Below are 19,932 nucleotides of genomic sequence, written 5' to 3'. Positions count from 1 at the left end.
AGTTGAGGCACTGGCTCGGTCACATGCGCAGTTCATAATCAGGATAATATAAGTGAAGAGGTTAAACAATGTAGGGTTAAGATTCTAAGTGAAAATGCTGCTGTGTTGGAAGCCAGCTGTAGCAATGGTAGTATTAGTGATGTAGAGTTTTCTTTGTGTGAATTTAAGAAAGCTATTAACAGGTCAGGAGGCTCCAGGAAAGGATGATATATGTTATTGTATGTTTAAACATAAGGGCCAACAACTCTCTTGAGATAATAAATTTTTTGAATCGTTTTTGAAATTTAGGCTATCTTCCCTCCTCATGGAAAATGACAGTAGTCATGCCTGTTCTAAAACCCGGGAAATCCCTGTCAGATTCTCCTAGTTATAAACCAATATCTTTAATGCCCCACTTGTAATCTTGTGGAATGTGTGGTAATAGAGCAGTTGAATTATATTTTGGGGGGGAAAGATGTTATAATAGCATTTTATCAGAATGGGTGTTGGAAAGGTAGAATGATGTTGGATTCAGTTTTGTGTTTGGAAGATGATGTTGGGAAAGCACAGGTAAGTAATGAAGATGTAATAGCAGTATTTTTTGATGTAAAAAAAGCATAAGATATGCTATGGAGAGAGGGTCTTTTGATTAAGTGGTGGAAATTAGGAGTGAGAGAAGGCTATATCATTTTTTTGTTGTTTTTTATTTGGGCTCTCTGCAGTTGAGGGTAGGTTAGGTATATTTGGGCTTTTATAAGATTAAGAATGGGACCCCATGAGGCAGTATTTGCAGCCCTTTATTATGTAATATTATGATTAATGATATTCTCTGAGATGGGCAAATCACTTTGTGCAGATAATGGAGCCTTGTGGATCAGAGGTAGAAATTTCAATCTAACTGTATATAGGATGCAATTAGCATTTAATAAGGTTGAACATTGGGCAATTAGATTGGAAAACACAAGTTGTGTGTTTTACAAAGAGATCAATAGACCTGCACTTAATTTGAGATTATGTAGTCGAACTCTTGAAGTGTCCATGGTAAGATTTCTCAACATGTGGCTGAATAATAAGCTGACATGGAAGCTCCATATCAGTAAGATTATTGGATTATTGACAAATGTACAGGGGCATCAAATATCCTTGGGTGTCTATGTGGGTATTCTTGGGGTGCTACGTGAAAATCTCGTGTTGATCATTTATATTCGTTAATTAGATCGGTACTTGATTATAGCTCTGTGGCTTCTCGATTAGCTTCACCTTCAAATTTAAAAAGATTGGATGTGATTACAAGCACAGGCTTTAAGACTGTGTTGTGGTGCAGTAAGGTCGTGCTCTTTTTCAGCTTTACTGGTTGAAATGGGACAATTACCCTTACAGTTGCAGAGGCTGAAGTTGCTGTTAACATACTTGAGAGGCCAGAGGAATGATCACCCTGTTAAAAGTATGTTGTAAAACTGTTAGGAACATCACAAGACGAGTATTTTTAGTTTTGGGTGGCTGGGTTCTTATCATGCTAAGAACACGTGTTTGCTGGATTGTGCAATATGTCCCACTGTAGCTTTTTAGTAACCCCAGTGTGGTTTTTTTCCATTGACTTTAATTGATCTTGGGTTGTATGATTTAAGGAAGTCCAAGGACCCTGATATACATGAGTCTGTTGGTTCAACACTATGTTAAGGAAAATTATTGTGCTATGTTAACCATTTTTACTGATGGATCAAAAGATAGTATAGCAGGGAATGTCAGTGTGTAGTGCCTGAATTACAGGTATCAATAAATAAACCTCTTACTATTTATCAGTGTATACTACAGAGCTGGTTGCCATCAATTTGGGCTTGCAATGAGTGGAGGAAATCTGTCCTTGCAAAGTTATACTTTGTTCAGATTCTCTTTCAGGTTTGACTAGTCTTAAACAGGTCATTCTAGTAGTAGGTCAGATTTACTGCTGGAAGCTCTCCAAACTTTATTTCATCTTCAAAGTATTGGTCTTCATGTCTGCCTCTTAAGGGTCCCTGCACATAGAGGTGTTGAGGGGAATGAGTGGGTTGATTGTTTGACCTGCCACTTAGTAAATCAGAAGCTAAGGGGTTGGTGGGGCTAAGAATTAGGGGATTATGGCAAGACTTGTGGAATATTGGGCATAAGGGGAGACACCTTTACAGAATACATAAAACTATTGTAGTGATGGGAGAAGGGGGTAAGATAAGAAGGAAAGGAATTATATTGACTCAATTTAGAATTGGGTATAGTATACTTAATTATTATTTGTATCTTGTTGGAAAATATCACTCCCAGGTGTGTAGGTTTTGTTGTCAGGAAACAGTTGAACATTTTTTTTACAATGTGAAGCGTGCAAGGTTGAAAGAAAGCAAATGCAGGCTGCACTACTAGCTTTGGGCATTGACAGTTTTCATTCAAAAACTTTTAAGTTATGGAAGTGATTTTAATTTGATTCACAATATTGTCTTTTATTTACATATTTAGGGCTCTTTGGGGTAATCTATTTTTCATTTGATAAAGAACTAGTAGGGGTTTTATTTCCCAACTCTCTACACAACACTCCAGTGCAGTTAGTGGCAGTAATGAACCTTTAAGTTGGACTTCCAACCACCATTAAAACTCAGAAGAGGGTCCAACTGCTAATGAGTCAGTATCCTAGCAAAAACTACACCATGAAGACAAAAAAAACACTCCAAGAAACTCTGCAAAAAGATCAGAAGATGGATACAAGAAAATTTCCAAGTCACTGGAGCCCTTGGCGCAGCTGTAAATCTGACTAGAGCAGGCCGTCCTCAAAAACTGCATGACCATGCAAGAAGGGGACTAGTGAGGCAGGCTACGTGAAGACTTATGACATCTCTGGAGGAGTTACAAGTTTCAGTGGCTGAGATGGGAGAGACTATGTGTACAACAACTATTGCAGATTTATGGGAGAGTGACAAAGAGAAAACCATTATTGGAAAAAAAATCTCTCAAAATCTCGATTAGGGTTTGCCAGAAGGCATGTGGGAATCTCTGAAGTCAGCAGGTAGAAAGTTCTATAGTCTGATGAAACTAAACTTGAGCTTTTCGGCCATCAGATTTAAATGGCATGTTTGGCATAAGCCAAACACTGCACATCATCAAAAACACACCATCCCTACCTTGAAGCATGGTGGTGGCTGCATCATGCTGTCGGGGTGCTTCATACAGCAGGCTCTGAAAGCTTGTGAAGGTAGAGGGTAAATTGAATGCAGCAAAATACAGGGAATTCCTGGAGGAAAACATGGTGCAGCCTGCAAGAAATCTGTGACTTGGGAGATGATTTGTTTTCCAGCCCCATGCATAAAGCCAAAGCTACACAGGAATGGTTTTTAAAAATGACAAAGTGTCCTGGAGTGGCCAAGTTAGTCCAGACCTCAATCCAATTGAGAATTTGTGGCTGGACTTGAAAAGAGCTGTTCACTCACAATCCCCATGCAATCTGACAGAGCTTGAGCAGTTTTGTAAAGAAGAATAGGGAAAATTTGCAGTGTCCAGATGTGCAAGCACCAACATGGGAAATCTGCCACTCACAGCTGCTCTCCCTTCTCTTCACAGAATTGTTTACATCTGCTTAGGCAGAGGACAACAGCTGCAAGGTGCAGATTTGAGAGACCTGTCCACACAGACTCAAAGCTGTAATTGCTGCTAAGGGTGCATCCACTAAATACTGACTGTAGATCTGGTGAATATTTGTGCAATCAGTTATTTTGTGTTTTATATTTATAATTTATTTACATCACTTTGTAGAGATTTGATTTCACTTTGACTCTAAAGAGTCTTTTTCTGTTGATCAGTGTCCAAAACAAAGCCAAATTAAATCCACTGTGAATCAATGCTGTAAAACAATAAAACATGAAAACTTCCTAGGGCAAGGGGGTGAATACCTTTTATTGGCACTGTAGATTATAATCACATTACTGTTTCAAGGAGCTTCCTCTGTAGGCAAGGAGAGAGGTGGAGATAATGACAGATATTGGAAGGTGACAAGAGGCTGCAGATGCTTTAATCTGATAAGAACAAAAAATGATAAATGGAACCAGGTAACAGGGTGATAGTTCTAGATGGAACTGATTAGCTGCTATTTTTTCCTATTTAAAACAGTGACCACAGATCAAAATGTTCTTTTCTTTTCTGCTGTAAACTGCTTAGACCCTTTCTGAGAAAGTGCAAATACATTACCATGTATAGGCAAATCTGCCTCTTTCAGCTGCTCTCCTTTCTCTTCTTAGGGAGAGGACAACAGCTGAAGGTGCAGATGTGACAGATTGTAGATGTTGCAATCTGGACAAAAACAAACTGCTGGAAGAACTCGGTGGGTCAGGCGGCATCAGTGGGGGCAGAGGAATGGCCAATGTTCCAGGTTAGGACCCTGTATTGGGATTGAGAATGTAGGCAAGAGATAGCCAGAGTCTCTCTTCTCATGGCTACCATCAGGAAGGAGGTACAGAAGCCTGAAGACACACAATGATTCAGGGACAACTTCTTCCCCTCTGCCATCCGATTTCTGGATGGACATTGAACCCATGAACAATACCTCATACTTTTTTTCTCCCTCTCTTTTTACACTACTTTATTAATTTAATGGGGGTGGTGAATCTGTGGAACTCTCTGCCCAATGAAGCAGTGGAGGCTACCTCAGTAAATACATTTAAGACGAGGTTGAATAGATTTTTGCATAGTAGGGGAATTAAAGATTTGGGTGTGTGGGGGAAGGGGGAAGGCGGGTAGGTAGAGATGAGTCCATGGCCAGATCAGCCATGATCTTATTGAATGGCAGAGTTGGCTCAATGGGCCGGATGGCTTACTCTTGCTTATGTTCCTATGTCTTTTATTCGACAAAATGAGACACTCTGAAGGAAGAGGCCTGTTCAACCCAGTATTACATGTTATTTTGTATGCTGAAGATCAAAGGACAATTCTATGGTTACAATGTATCTACAATGCTTCCTTTGCGGTAAATATAGTTTTCAGACCTCCTTCTTTATACACACACGCACACTCCAGACACCCAAAATGAATGTTAATCAGCACTGTCTGGTTTATCAGTTAACTGAAGTCCACAGCTCTATGAACTATTATACAAGGCTGCATTTTAAACTTAATCTACAATCCACATTCAGGCCTAAAGATTGGCTGCAAAAGTGAATTAGTTACTGTAATTTAATATTTTCATTATTACGTATTATAACGCAATGTTGCTGCATTACAACAAATTTCATGACACATGTCTCTGATACTAAACCTGATTCTTTCTGTGTGGGATATGTGAGGTAGGGACTGGCAGGCAGTAGGTGAAATCGGGTGTGGAGGAGTGTGTGAGGCAAATGGAGCCAGGTAGCTGGGGTAGAATTAGTGGTGGAGTGGATGCTGTTCTGACTGGAAGTCTATTCCACAGGGATCAGTGCTGGGAGCTAAGAATGTTTTGTTGATGATTTTCATTTGTACTCAGTGTCTGAGGCTTCTCACTTAAGTGTCCAACAATAAACAGCTAGTATTGATGGATTCCAATTGCCCTGATACCATTTCTCCGTGTCCGCAATGTCCTGGTGAAACCTTTCACCGTGCTCAGCACCGACAGCAGCAAGATTTGCAGAGAGGAAGTCAAAAGGGGAATGTAAAGAATGAACTTTTAGTGACATGTGGTTTTGTATGTCTGAAGCATGTTGTCAACCAGCTGCACGTAATTTGGTGCTCTGTAGTTGCCAAGAGCATTTTCAGCAACAGCCTTGAATGCCTTCCATGTGATTTAAAATTTTTCTTCCCTCCAGTCCCTCTAGAAGTCCTTCAAATTCCCTATCATTGATGACCTGTTTGATTTGTGGACCAACCAAAATGCCTTCCTTAATCTTGGCATCAGTTATTCTGACTTGAATTATGAATTGAAGTAACAAGTATAGGCGATTTCAAAAAAAAATTGCATGATAAGGAAATTTCATAGTGATTTTCATGATAAGCAGCCCAAAATTCATAAAGTGCTGCCAAAAGTATTCAGGAAGCAAAATCTTTGTCCAGTGACATCTGTGACTTGGACAAAAATGTAGATGATTGATTAGCAAGTTTGCATACAACATAAAAATTGGTGTAGACGTGGACAGTGAAGAAGATTGTCATTGAGTACAAAAGGATATCTTGCGTAGAAATGGCAGATGATATATAATCCAGGCAAGTGTGCGATGTAAAGGAAAATGCGCACAGTAAATGGCAGTAGATGGAACATAAATGTAGAAGGGAGTTTTGGATCCAAATCCACAGTTCCCGGAAGGTGGTATCACAAGTAGATAGGGTGGCAAAGAAGCCATGAAACATGCTTCCCTTCATCAGTCAGGGCATTGAATATATGAGTCAGCAAGTCACATGGAGTCTCCTGTATAAAACTTGGATCAGGCCATATTTGGAGTGTGGTGTTCTCATTACAGGAAGGGTGTGGAAGCTTGGGAAAGTGTCTAGAGGAGGTTCATAGTCATGGAGCTACACATAGTTCAGGTACAAGCCCTTCAACCCAAAGTTTCCATGATGATCAAGTTGCCTAAAGGAGCTAGACCCATTTACCTGCATTCGCTTCATTTCCCACTAAACTTTTCCCATCCATGTATCTGTCCAAATGTCTTTTAAAAGTTACAATTGTACTGCCTCTATCACTTTTCTGCAGGGCTTTCCTTTTATTGACCAGTTGGTTTTCAAGCTTTTCACATCTTTCTCCTCTCACTTTAAACTCAAGCTGTCTAATTTTGGACCCACCTTGCCCAGTGGAAAAAGACTTTAGCTACTAACTTTTACAAACCTCCAAAAGGATACCCCTTACCTAGCCCATCCAGTCAATCCTTGTACCTCTAGCCTTTTGGTCCCAGTAAAATACTTGCAAGTTATTTTGTACCCTCTTCATCTTGATAATTCTTCCTATAGCAGGGTGAACAGAACTGTATGCAATACTCCAAATGTAGCCTCACCAACATCTTATTGGCTGCAACAACCCCTATGCTCAGTATTCTGACTGATGAGGCAAGTGCACCAAGTCTGCATTGCAACATTTAAGAAACTAAGTACGTGCAACCGCAGGTCTCTTTATTCTATAATAATCCCGTAAAATTTACTATATAAGTCCTGCTTTAGTTACTCTTACAAAAATGCAGAAAAACCTTGAAACAAAAAAATCCAAACTAAACTCAATTTGCCATTTAGCAGCTCATTATGCAGTTTATCAAGATCCCACTGTAATTTCACATGATCTTCACTGTCCATTTTTCCAATAATTTTAATGACATAGACAATAAGATATAGGAGCAGAATTAGGCCATTTGGCCCATTGAGTCTGCTCTACTATTTCATCATGGCTGATCTATTTTCCCTTTCGGCCCCAATCTCCTGCCTTCTCCCTTCATGCTCTGACTAATCAAAAATCTATCAACCTCTGTTTTAAATATACTCAATGACTTGGCCTCCACAACCGCTTGTGGCAAAGAATTCCACAGATTCACCACCCTCTGGCTAAAGAAATTCCTCCATGTCTCCCTTCTCAAAGGACACCCTTCTTTTCTGAGGCTGTGTGCTTTATTCTTAAACTGTTCCACCATAAGAAATATCCTCTCCATATCCCCTCTATCAAGGCCTTTCAACGTTCAATAGGTTTCAATGAGGTCACCCGTCATTCTTCTGAAATCCAGAGACTACAGGCCCAGAGCCATCAAAAGCTCCTCATTTGACAAGCCATTCAATCCTGGAATTATTTTCGTGAACCTCCTTTGAACCCTCTAATGTCAGCACATCCTTTCTTAAATAAAGAGCCCAAAACTGCCTACAAAACTCCAAGTGAGGCCTCACCAGTGCTTTATAAAGCTTCAACATTACATCCTTGTTTATGTATTCTAATCCTCTCAAAATGAATGCTAACATCACAATTAGCTTCTTCACCACTGATTCAACCTGCAAATTGATCTTTAAGTAATCCTGCATAAGGTCTCTCAAGTTCCATTGCACCTCCGATTTTTGATTTTTTTCCCTGTTTAGAAAATAATTAACCTTTTTATTTCTTCTACTAAAGTGCATGACCACACTCTTCCCAACATTGTATTTCACCTGCCACTTCTTTGCCCATCCTCTCAATATGTTTAAGTTCTTCTGTATCCCCTCTACCTCCTCAAAACTACCTGCCCCTCCACCTATCTTCATATTGTCTGCAAACCTGGCTGCAAAGCCATGAATTCTGTCATCCTAGTAATTGACATATAGCATAAAAAGAAGCAGCCCCAACATGGACCCCGGTGGAACACTAGTAGTCACTAGCAGCCAACCAGAAGAATCTCCCTTTATTCCCACACTTTGCCTCCTGCGAATCAGCCACTGCTTTATCCATGCTAGTATCTTTCCTGTAATACTTAACTTGTTAAGCAGCCTCATGTGGGGCACCTTGTCAAAGGCCTTCTGAAAATCCAAGCACACTGATCCTCCTTGTCTGTCCTGCTTGCTATTTCTTCAGAGTTCCAACAGATTTGCCAGGCAAGATTTTCTCATGAAAAACATGCTGACTACAGATTATTTTATCATGTGCCTCCAAGTACCCCGAAGCCAAATCCTTAACAATCAACTCCAACATCTTCTCAACCACTGAGGTCAGACTAACTGGCCTAGTATTTCCTTTCTTCTGCCTTTCTCCCGTTTTGAAGAATAGAGTGACATTTGCATTTTTCAAATATTCTGGAGCCATGCCGGAATCAATTGATTCCTGAAAGATCATCACTAATGCCTCTCACAATCTCTTTAGCCACTTCTTTCAGAGGTGTTGTTCATCTGGTCCAAGTGACTTGTCTACCTGCAGACCTTTCAGTTTCCCAAGAACCTTCCCCTGAAGAATGGAATTTCACACACTTCTGCCCCGTGACACTTTTGATCTTCTGGCATACTGCTAGTGTCTCCTACAGTGAAGACTGATGCAAAATACTTATTCCATTCATCCACCATTTCTTTGTCCTCCATTACTACCTCTTCAGCATTGTTTTCAGGGGTCTAAGATCTACTTTCTCCTCTTTTTTTTACACTTAATGTATCTGAAGTAATTTTTGATATCCTCTTTAATATTATTGGCTAGCTTACCGTCATATTTAATCTTTTCCTTCTTATGACTTTTTAAGTTCCTTCTGTTGGTTTTTAGATGTCTCCTTATCCTCCAACTTCCCACTAATCTTTGCCTTATTATATACCCTCTCTTTGGCTTTTATGTTGGCTTTGACTTCTCTTGTTAGCCACAGTTGTGTCATCCTGCCTTAGAATATTTTTTCTTCTTTGGGATGTATATATCCTTCACCTTCCGAATTCCAGCTATTGCTGCTCTGCCATCAACCCTGCCGGTGTTCTTTTCCAACCAATTCTAGCCAACTCCTCTCTCATGCCTCTGTAGTTCCCTTTACTCCACTGTAATACTGATACAGTGACTTGGCTTCCCCTTCTCAGATATCAGGGTGAATTTGATTATATCATGATCACTGGCCCCCAAGTCATCCGTTACCTTGCACTCCCTAAATGATTCCGGTTCATTGCTTGCATAACAGCCAATCCAGAATAGCTGATCCCCCTAATGGGCTTGACTACGAGCTGCTCTACAAAGCCATCTCATAGGCATTCTAGAAATTTCCCCTCTTAGGATCCAGCACCAGCCTGATTGTCCCAATCTACCTGCATATTAAAATCCCTCTCAACCGTCCTATTTGGCATGCATTTTCTATCTCCTGTTATAATTAGTAGACCACATCTTTACTATTGTTTTGGGGGTCTATATATAAACCCATCAGTCTTTTTACCCTTAGAGTCCCTTATGTGTGGCCTCCGTTGGTTATGGTCGACCATGGGTACTGCACCTCTGGTAGTCACTGGGAGTGGCTTCTCCAGGGCGCCAGCCAGGGCAGAGTTGATATGGAGATCCGTCTGTTGCCCGTACAGTGGGACCCGCCCCCCTCCATGCTGATGACAGGTCCAAAGGAATGATGAAAGTCGGTACAGTTTTGTGCCAGCAGCATCGCAGGAGTTGCCGTGCCGGTGCTGGGTACAGCGGTCAGCCGCCTTCGGGAACTGACTTCGGATTTTTCCTCGGGGTTTACTCCCAAAGCCTTTCCCGTGAGCGGGTATAGCTGCAAGGCAGCGGAGGTTTGAAATTGGAGTTTTCCCTCTCCTAGATGAGCTACCAACCCCTTAGCTCTATCCACAAAAATTCGAAACCTTCTGACCCTATGTCACTGCTTTCTAATAATTTGATTTCAGTTTTTACCAACAGAGCCATGCCATGTCCTCTGCTGATCTGCTTGTCCTTTGCATACAATGTGTATCATTGGGCGTTAAACTCCCAGCTACAGTCTTCTCTCAGTGATGCTCACAACGTCATACATGTCAATCTGTAACTGTGCTACGAGTTCATCTACCTTATTCTGAAGCACCTCAGTAGAGTGGATGTGGAAAGGATGTTTCCTATGGTGGTGAAGTCTAGGACCAGAGGGCACAACCTCAGAATAGAGGGGCATCTATTTAGAATGGAGGTGAGGAGGAATTTCTTTAGCCAGTGAGTGAGGAATCTGTGGATTTCATTGCCACAGGCAGCTGCAGAGGACACGTCATTGAGTATATTTAAGGCTGAGATTGATAGATTGTTGATTAATCAGGGCACAAGGGATATGGGGAGAAGACAAGAGACTGGGGCTAAGATGGAAATGGATCAGCCATGATGAAATGACAGAACAGACTCAATGGGCCAAATGGCCTGATTCTGCTCCTATGTCTTATGATCTTATAGATGTTATCCCACCAGGAGTTGTAACACAGCTCATTTGACTTCAGCCAGATACTACCAGAATAGATTTGCCTGTGAGTATGTCATCTGTTTTAATGAGACGAGGAATGCAGCTCAGTGTAAAGAAGATCAAATAAAATTAAAGATTTACAGTACAATTATGTCATCTCTTGCTTCCTATAAAATCTAAATAGATAACTGCAGGCCAGCCACCATTTATTAAAAGACAGGTTCAAGTTCATGCCTCTTGAATATGTACTCTTTCTCAATTTTTAGCTGCCCCGAAGTTAATCTCTGTACTTTTATTTCAGTTAGTTCCCTTGTTATGCTTTTTGCCTCTTTATTTATCATGACTTGTTGCTGTAAAGTTTTCAGAATGTGCCTCATTTTCTTCCCCACCCCAGCAATATATAGTAGTTCAATAGTTCCATTTAATATCAGAGAAACCTGAAATTCTTGTTCTTCACAGACAACCACGAAAACAGAAGTGCCCCTAAGAATGTGACAGTCAAAAACTTTAGAACTCTAACTCCCCCACCACACCCCTTCCACACACAAACAGCAGCAAAGCAATGACCTACTCCTCCCCCACTCACTTCAGCCCAAAAATATGTATCAGCACCCTCCACCCACCAAGCACGCCCCCACGAAAGACCATGATCTGCAGTACAACAACAACTAATCGTTCACCCAACAACTCGGCCTCTCCGGAATAAATATATTTGTATTTAAATTTAGAGTGAGTTTTGGTGAGATACAAGAGGGCAAAAAAAATAGATCGAGTCAACCAAAAACTTTCACCTGCCCAATCTCCAAGGATCGGTTGAAGCATTTGCTGGTGGACGCTGTTTCTACTCCAAGGGCATTGAACTGGTGACCTTGGAGATGGAAGACTCATAAGCTGCTCATAGAGACCTCTCAATATTTAGGACTTTGATTTTCAGTGTATTGACAAAGGTCACTCAAAAACAAATAGTATTTCACCAGAAAAAATGATTGTAAACAGTTTACCAGGAAACAGTGCTTGCATCTTTAGCTTAGTTAGTTCCTCATATGAGCTTCACTGTACTGTGGTGGTTTTAAGGAAATGGTGCCTTAACTTCTTTAATTTCAACAAATTCAATATCAATTTCAATGGTAGTTCATATTTCACTTCCAATCCATACTGTAGTGTCTTCCTGTCAGTTTCTTTCCAAAGATAGATATAGTAACGAACCAATGCCAAAACCAGAATTCATTGCAGATAACCAATGCTGGTTGAGATTCTTCAAGACTTGAGTCTGCACTTGCTAATGTGACCTCTCGTCTAAAGATTGCATTCAAATCTGTACGGTATCGTAGAACAACAAAAATCTCACAGGAGCGTACGTACACATCATTGCTGTTGTAGGAAAGCAACATCTATCATCAGAGATCCGCACCACCCAGGCCATGCTCTTTCCTTGCTGTTGCCATCAGATAGAAGGTACAAGAGCCTCAGATCTCACACCAGGTTCAAGAACAGTAACTACCGCTCAACCATCAGGCTCTTTGGGGGAGGGGGGAAGGGGATGACTACACTCACTGGCCCATCCATTGAGATGTTCCCACATCCAATTATCTCACTTTAAGGACTCTCATCTTGTTATTTCATGTTCTCATTATTGATTTCTATTTATGTTTGCATTGGCACAGTTTGTTGTCTTCTAGTTGATCTTTCATTGATCCTGTTATGGTCTATAGATTTGCTGAGTATGCCCACAGGAAAATGAATCTCAGGGTTGTGTGTGGTGACATGCATATACTCTGATAATGAAACTTACTTTGAGCTTTTTCTCTTCACAGGGAACTTCAAGCTTATTCCTGAAGAATTTCCTTTCAGCTCAATTGAAGAAATAATTAAGTCAAGAGAAATTGAGGAAGGTGGTTCAGAAGTAATCACTTTCCAGTCCTTGACTGATATTGTCACTGAGCATGCTTTTGTTCGGAAGGGAAATCCCATAACAATCATTTCAACAAAGCTCTACGAGGGACATATGTATGCAGATTGTACCGTCAACAGCAGTTCTGAGCAATACCATGTTTGGCTTCCATTACTGCTAAAAGGGCATTTTAATGAATGTGAAGATAACAAATTGTACACAGTCAAGGAAATCATTGAATCAAAATCTCTAACAAAAAGGAGAGTAAAGTTAGTTGAAACTGAAGGAGTCTGCACACCCAATCATTTTAATGGGGAACTGATCATTTCACCAGTTTATGAAATTCAAGCAATTATGAATCGTAAGTAATCAACTTGACAAGCTTTCATTTCCTTCTAACACAGATTCAAGATCATAAAATGCATTTTGCAATACGAGTTGCATAAACACTGATGTATTGTGAATGAGCCAAAAATGGAAATATAGTTTTCATTAAATGATCTACTTGATGTCTTTATAATCTTGAATAGAAATTTGCAGTTAAAACTGGTATCAAAATCAGATTCAGGTTTAATATCACCGGTATATGTCGTGAAATTTATTAACTTTGCAGCAGCAGTACAATGCAATACATGATAAATATAGAAAAAAATAATTACAGTAAGTATATATAGTGTCTATAAAGATTATTCGCACCTCTTCCCCCCACACCCTGGAGGTTTTCATGTTTTATTGTTTTACAACGTTAACTCACAATGGATTTAATTTCACTTTTTTTGACACTGATCAACAGAAAAAGACTTGTGTCAAAGTGAAAAGAGATCTCTACAAAGTTATCTAAATTAATTACAAATACAAAACAATTGACTATATAAGAATTCACCCCCTGTAATATGACTCACTGAATCATCGCTGGTGCAGCCAATTGGTTTTAGAAGTCACATAAATTAGTTAAATGGAGATCACCTGTGTGCTGTCAAGGTGTTTAAATTGATTGTAGTAAAAATGCACCAGGATCTGGAAGGTCCCACTGCTGTTGAGTCAGTATCCTGGCAAAAACTCCACTGTGAAGGCAAAAGAACACTCCAAGCTACTCTGCAAAAAGGTTATTGAAAAGCACAAGTCAGGAGATGGATACAAGAACATTTTGAAGTCATTGAATATCCTTTGGAATACAATCATCAAGAAATGAAAAGAATATGGCACAGCTGTAAATCTACCTAGGACAGGCCGTCTTCGAAAACTGAGTGACCGTGCAAGAAGGGGACTAGTGAGGGAGGCCACCAGGAGACCTATGATGTCTCTGGAGGAATCACAAGCTTCAATGGCTAAGATGAGAGAGACTGCGCATACAACTGTTGCCTGAGTGCTTCGCCTGTTGCTTTATGGGAGAGTGGCAAAGAGAAAGCCACTTTTGGGGGGAAAAAAACTCACATGAAATCTCGACTAGAGTTTTCCAGAAGGTATGTGGGAAACTCTGAAGTCAGCAGGAAGAAGGTTCTATGATCTGATGAAACAAAAATCGAGCTTTTAGGCCATCAGACTAAACGATATGTTTTGGCATAAGCCAACACCACACATCATCAAGAACACACCATCCCTACCGTGAAGCATGGTGGTGGCTGCATCATGCTGTGGGGGTGCTTCATTGCAACAGGCCCTGGAAGGCTTGTGAAGGTAGAGGGTAAAATGAATACAGGGAAGTCCTTGTGGAAAACCTGATGCATTTTGCAAGAGAATTGCGACTTGGGAGATTTGTTTTCCAGCACAACGATGACCCCAAGCATGAAGCCAAAACTACACAGGAATAGCTTTAAAGCAACAAAGTTAATGTCCTGGAGTGGCAAAGTCAAAGTCCAGACCTCAATCCAATTTAAAAATTGTGGCTGGACTTGAAAAGGGATTGGGAGTAAACAGCCCCATCCAATCTGACAGAGCTTGAGCAGTTTTGTAAAGAAGAATGGGGTGGGGGTGGAATTGTAGTGTCCAAATGTGCAAAACTGATAGAGACCTATCCACACAGACTCAAGGCTGGAATTGCTGCCAAAGGTTTATGCTTTGTTGCATTTTCTGCAACTTGCTGCCCATTGCAACTCTGGTATTTTGGGCAGCATTGAAGGTCCTCCATATCTGGCAGTGATCAATGCTTCCTTCACCACGTCAGTAGCTTCCTCTCTGTTTACACTACTGTCAGTCATGCAAGTCCTGGGTGGAGACTCAGGAATACTGTCACACCCAGAAGTAGGAGGAATCTTCATAGCTGCTTTCATAACAATTTTGTTTTATCAGTCAAAGTTTTTAGCCCTGAGTTGAACTGCCAAACCTGGAGGACTAGTGCACCATTCTTTCTGGCCTCTACCCTTTGACCTGTTTGGTATGGGTGACCTGACCAAGAGCCAAAGCATAATGCCCTGACTCCAGCCAGCATAGCTCTCCAGGTCACTGAGGCACACAAGCCTCTAAACCCAATGACAAGGTTGTGGTCCTCATGGGGGATTTTTCTGGATGTTTCACCTTTACATCTGCAATAGTCTGGTGTAAGTGAGCCCCTGCCATAACAGTAATACGATTTGCTCAGCCTGGCTGGTTTCTGTTTAGATGCTGCAATTTTGTTCGCATTCAGTTTCATTCCTGACTGCATCTCAATTGCATCTCTGCTGTTTCCATTAATACAGCAATTTCAATTGCTCTTATAAATGTAAGTTGTGCTTCACTTAGGAGCCGTTCTTGAATGTTTTCTTGGAAGATTCCACAAACTAAATGGTCTTTCAATGCATCATTAAGCCCATTACTGAACTGACAATGCTCAGACAACCTCGTCACTGAAATGGACTCCTCCTTTCTTTTAATTCCGCTTATGAAACTTGGTATTCTGCAATCAACAATGGTTTCAGCTCTAGATGTTCCTGCATTGCTTTTACCAGATCAGTAAAGCTCATTTCAGCTGATCTGGTTGGAGCAGTCAACCATCCAAGCAAACTGTAGGCCTTTAAACACAATGCGTGCAGCAAAATTGGTACTTGTTTCTCATTGGCTATTCCATTTGCTTTAAAATACTACTCCATCTTTCCATCTACAGTGATCTGTTGTGTAATCAAACACTTCAATCTTTCAGATTATAACCAGCCATTTCTGCTTTTGTATTTATTATTATTGTCACCCATGAATTCTTTCATTTTCTGTCTTTCTTTCTTAACTCGACAGTCCCTGTCTGTTCCTGAAAAATCATTTGTTTTTTTTTACATAACTGTTCCTCGCATGTTTTTTTTTAAACCCAAACATCTCGCTGCACTTCAACTGGCTAGTTATTGATCGTCTCGGGTTAATTTTAGAAATACCTTGCCACTGTTATGTTTTGTAACCATGAAGCATTAAAATTAATTGAAAGGAAAACAAGGAAGCTAGGAACATGAGTCAAACTTTGATTTTTACCGTTAGTGAGGCGTGCACATATGGCGAGGTATAATATATACCATGCACGTACTTTTGTAAACTTCCCTATGTGTTGTTCCTTATTGTGGTGGGGAAGATTGTGTGCCTTAATGATCCTGGGAGCTATATCAGCTGGGACTTCAGCCCTGGTAAGTTCAACCTTGCTGGGCAGGTTCCAGGTGAAGGGCCAGACAAATACAGCACCTGGTCCTCCACATTGGAGATTGGCTGTAGGGCCAGCAACCCCACCCTGTAAAATCTTTACCGCTACAGAAACCGAGAGGCCCCATGTGCCACCTAGGCACTAAGGGTTCAGACACCGTCAGATGACTTTTATATATAACCCATAATGAATTACTAATATTGAACAACAAAAAATGCTTTTAAAACAAGATATTTATGATATTACTCTAATATTATTGAAATATTAAATACACAATAGTACAAAGGCCCAGGTTTTGGAGTTTGTTGATTAGAACGGAGGGTATGATTATGTTGAACACTGAGCTATAGTCAATCAATAACCAGCAACCTGACGTAGGTATGGCTATTGTCTAGGTGATCCAAGGCTGAGTGGAGAGGCAGTGAGAATGTATCTGATGTAGACCTATTGGGGTGATAAAATATGGAGTGGAAGAGATTGTGGAGATATATCTGTAACGCTGAAGTCTTTATGGATTTGCAATGTTTGTAAAATGTGATGTGAACAAGAGGGAACCTAAGAAATCCCAAGGCGCTTTGCTGGTTTGGTCTGTGAATGTTTTATTAAGATGTGTGTCTTATGACAGGAGATGGGTTTTTTATGGCAGGGTGGATGTTTTGACAATAGGATGGAGCTTCTAAAGAACAAATGTGAGAACTAGATAAGGATAAAGGAAAGTAATGTTATAGAATGGAGCAACCTAATTATTGAATTGACTTTATTTCTTGCATCCCTCATATAAATGAGTAAAAATCTTTGTTTCGCCTCTGTCTGGATATGCAATGTGCAAATTGTAGTAATTTGTAATAAATAGTATGTACAGTAAGATATACAACAGACAGTCAACTTAGCTTAGAAATACATTTGTGTCCGCGTAAATTAATCAGTCTGATGGCCTGGTGGAAGAAGCTGTCCTGGCTTTAATGGCACAGTACTGTTCTCTTGTTTTATTTTTTTTAAGTATAAAAGTGCTTTGGTTGAAACATTAGATTGATGCTACATTTCCAGACGAAACTTGGCTGGAAGAATACCTTCCCTTTCAGGTGAACTAATAAACACGTTAATAATGTGATCCACTCTGAACTTGTTGTGGCTTTGCTTTTCTGTATTAGAAGAGCAATAGAGAAGATCCACTGCTCAGTCTTAAATTCAAAACAATTTTTTTATGATATCTGGGGACCTTTCCTAAATTACTTTTCCAATTTATAAAGCTTAACAGTGCACAGATTTTATGTATATTTCTATCTTCTCTTCTTAAGCGAATATGTTTTTTTTTCTAATTATCCATTATCTTCCATCAGCTTTTTTCTTTGGTAGTTGGTAGGGGGTTGACTTTTTTTATATAAAAAATTTCTTTTATGATGTATGACCTATCTTTAAATTTTTGATTACAGGGTGGTATACCTTTATGTGATATGCTATAACATTTTGATCAATTTTATTACAATATATGAATGTACACAATTTATGTTGAGATGTATCTATGTGTTGCACTCTGTAAGTCTTGTTTTTTCTTCTGAATAAAAAATTGTAAAAAGAAAAGAAAGAAGATGAGCAAGCTGAATGGTACACAATGAGATAGACCTTGCATTTAATTTACAGAAGTAGGGTGTGACAGCTGCAAGATGAAACTAAACAAATCTAGCTCCACTGAGGTAGGATATGGTCATGGCAAAGCGTTGTAACTGGAAACAACAGTCTTGGATTCTACCCATTTGATGATACATTACCTGTTTGAATATTGGTAGGTGGAGCAGATAAAATGTCCTCAGCAACTGGATTCTGGGGCATGCAACTTGCCAGATTCGTTGAAAAAAAAGAGGCAGGAATTTTCTATCTATACTGAGAGGGCATTGGCTAACGAAGAGAAGGTAACAAAACTGATGCAGTTGCTACACAGACAAAATGCTGGAGGAACTTGGCAGGCCAGGCAGCATCTATGGAGAAGAGTAAACTGTCAATGTTTTGGGCCAAGACCCTTCATCAGGACTGGAAAAGAAATGGGAAAGAGTTAGACTAAGAAGGTGGGAGGAGGGGAGGAAGAAGGACAAGGCAGCCTGTGAGGGGTGAAACTGGGAGCAGGAGAAGGTGTGAAGTAAGGAGCTGGGAAATTGATTTGTAAAGGAGATAAAGGGCTGGAGAAGGGGGAATGTGACAGGAGAGGAGAGAAGACCATGGAAGAAAGGGAAGGGGGAGGAGAACTAGAAAGAGGTGATGGTAAGGAAATGAGGTGAAAGAGGGAAACAGGAATGGTGAAGGGGCAGAGGGCAATCACTGAAAGTTTGAGAAGGTGATATTCATGCCATCAGGTTGGAGGCTACCCAGATGGAATATAAGGTGTTGTTCCTCCAACCTGAGTGTGGCCTCATCGTGGCAGTAGAGGAGGCAATGGGCTGATCAAACTGGCAAACGTCTCCCAGCTCCACCTATCACCTGCCACCTTGTCCTTCTTCCTCCTCTCCCCTACCTTCTTGGTTTGACTCCTTTCCAGTCCTGATGAAGTTGTCTCGGCCCGAAATGTAAAATGTTTATTCATTTCCATAGGTGCTGCCTGACCTGCTGAGCTCCTCTGGCATTTTGTATGTGTTGCTTTGGATTTCCGGATTTTCTCATGTTGGTGATGTAGTTGCTACCTGGTTGGTACATAGGAAAGAGGGTATTACTGAACAACCAGACCTGGCAAAGAAATGCTGAGAGAGCTTGTTAAAACCTTTAAGAATTATTGCAACCCTCTCCGCAATGGTGGATAGATTCAAGTTTTCCAGGAGAAGTTAGGCAAAAGGAAGAATGTTTGGCCCATACTTGACTGACATGAAAATTTTGGCTTCAGAGATCTCTGATAAATAAAGGAAGTTTTTTTTTTGGCAGAATTTGAGATGCAGGACTGAGGGAACATCTATTAAGAGAACCAGACTCTTGCAAAATGAGTCAAATCCTGTAAGGCCTCTCAACTGTCTACAATCTGACTTGATGAGCTGGAGAGCAGAGAGCTGATATCAAATTCTGTCCTTGTAGTCAACCAAAGCACAGAAAGAAAGCAACAACAGATGCAAATATTGTGGTAAGCAACAAGAATAATTGAAATAGAACGCCTAGCTTAATGGAACAATTTCCAGAAGCTGGAAAAAGGCCAAATTTGAGAAATGAACAAGGATCTAAAAAGCGTGGATTGGGACAGGTTGTTCTCTGGCAAGGATGTCATTGATAAGTGGAAAGCATTCAAAGGAGAAATTTTGAGAATGCAGAGTTTGTATGTTTCTGTCAGGATTAAAGGCAAAGTGAATAAGAACAAGGAACCTTGGTTCTCTAGGGATATTGGAACTCTGATAAAGAAGAAGCAAGAGATCTATGACATGTATAGGAAACGAAGCAAATAAGGTACTTGAGGAGTATTAAAAAGTGCAAAGAAAACACAAGGCAGAAATCAGGAGGGCTAAAAGAAGACATGAGTTAGCTTTGGCAGTCAAGGTGAAGGATAATCCAAAGAGCTTCTACAGGTATATTAAGAGAAAAAGGATAGCAAGGGATAAAATTGGTCCTCTTGAAGATCAGAGTGGTCAGCTAGGTATGGAACCAAAAGAAATGGGGGAGATCTTAAATGTTTTTTTTTTTGCGTCTGT

At 40.3% G+C, this 19,932-nt stretch overlaps 1 protein-coding gene across 1 annotated transcript in view; it reads left to right on the top strand.

Annotated features, from left to right (window-relative positions):
* Window positions 1–19,932, top strand: part of themis2 (thymocyte selection associated family member 2) — a 79,594-nt gene that overhangs the window by 14,305 nt on the left and 45,357 nt on the right. The window contains exon 3 of the mRNA XM_059949294.1: window positions 12,602–13,039. Within this exon, the coding sequence (XP_059805277.1) occupies window positions 12,602–13,039 (438 nt within the window). The remainder of the gene's footprint in view (window positions 1–12,601; window positions 13,040–19,932) is intronic.

The sequence above is a fragment of the Hypanus sabinus genome, chromosome 24 (assembly GCF_030144855.1).
Source record: "Hypanus sabinus isolate sHypSab1 chromosome 24, sHypSab1.hap1, whole genome shotgun sequence".
NCBI lineage: Eukaryota > Metazoa > Chordata > Chondrichthyes > Myliobatiformes > Dasyatidae > Hypanus > Hypanus sabinus.
Note: the sequence above shows the minus strand (reverse complement) of the source record. Positions and strands in the feature narration are given on the sequence as shown.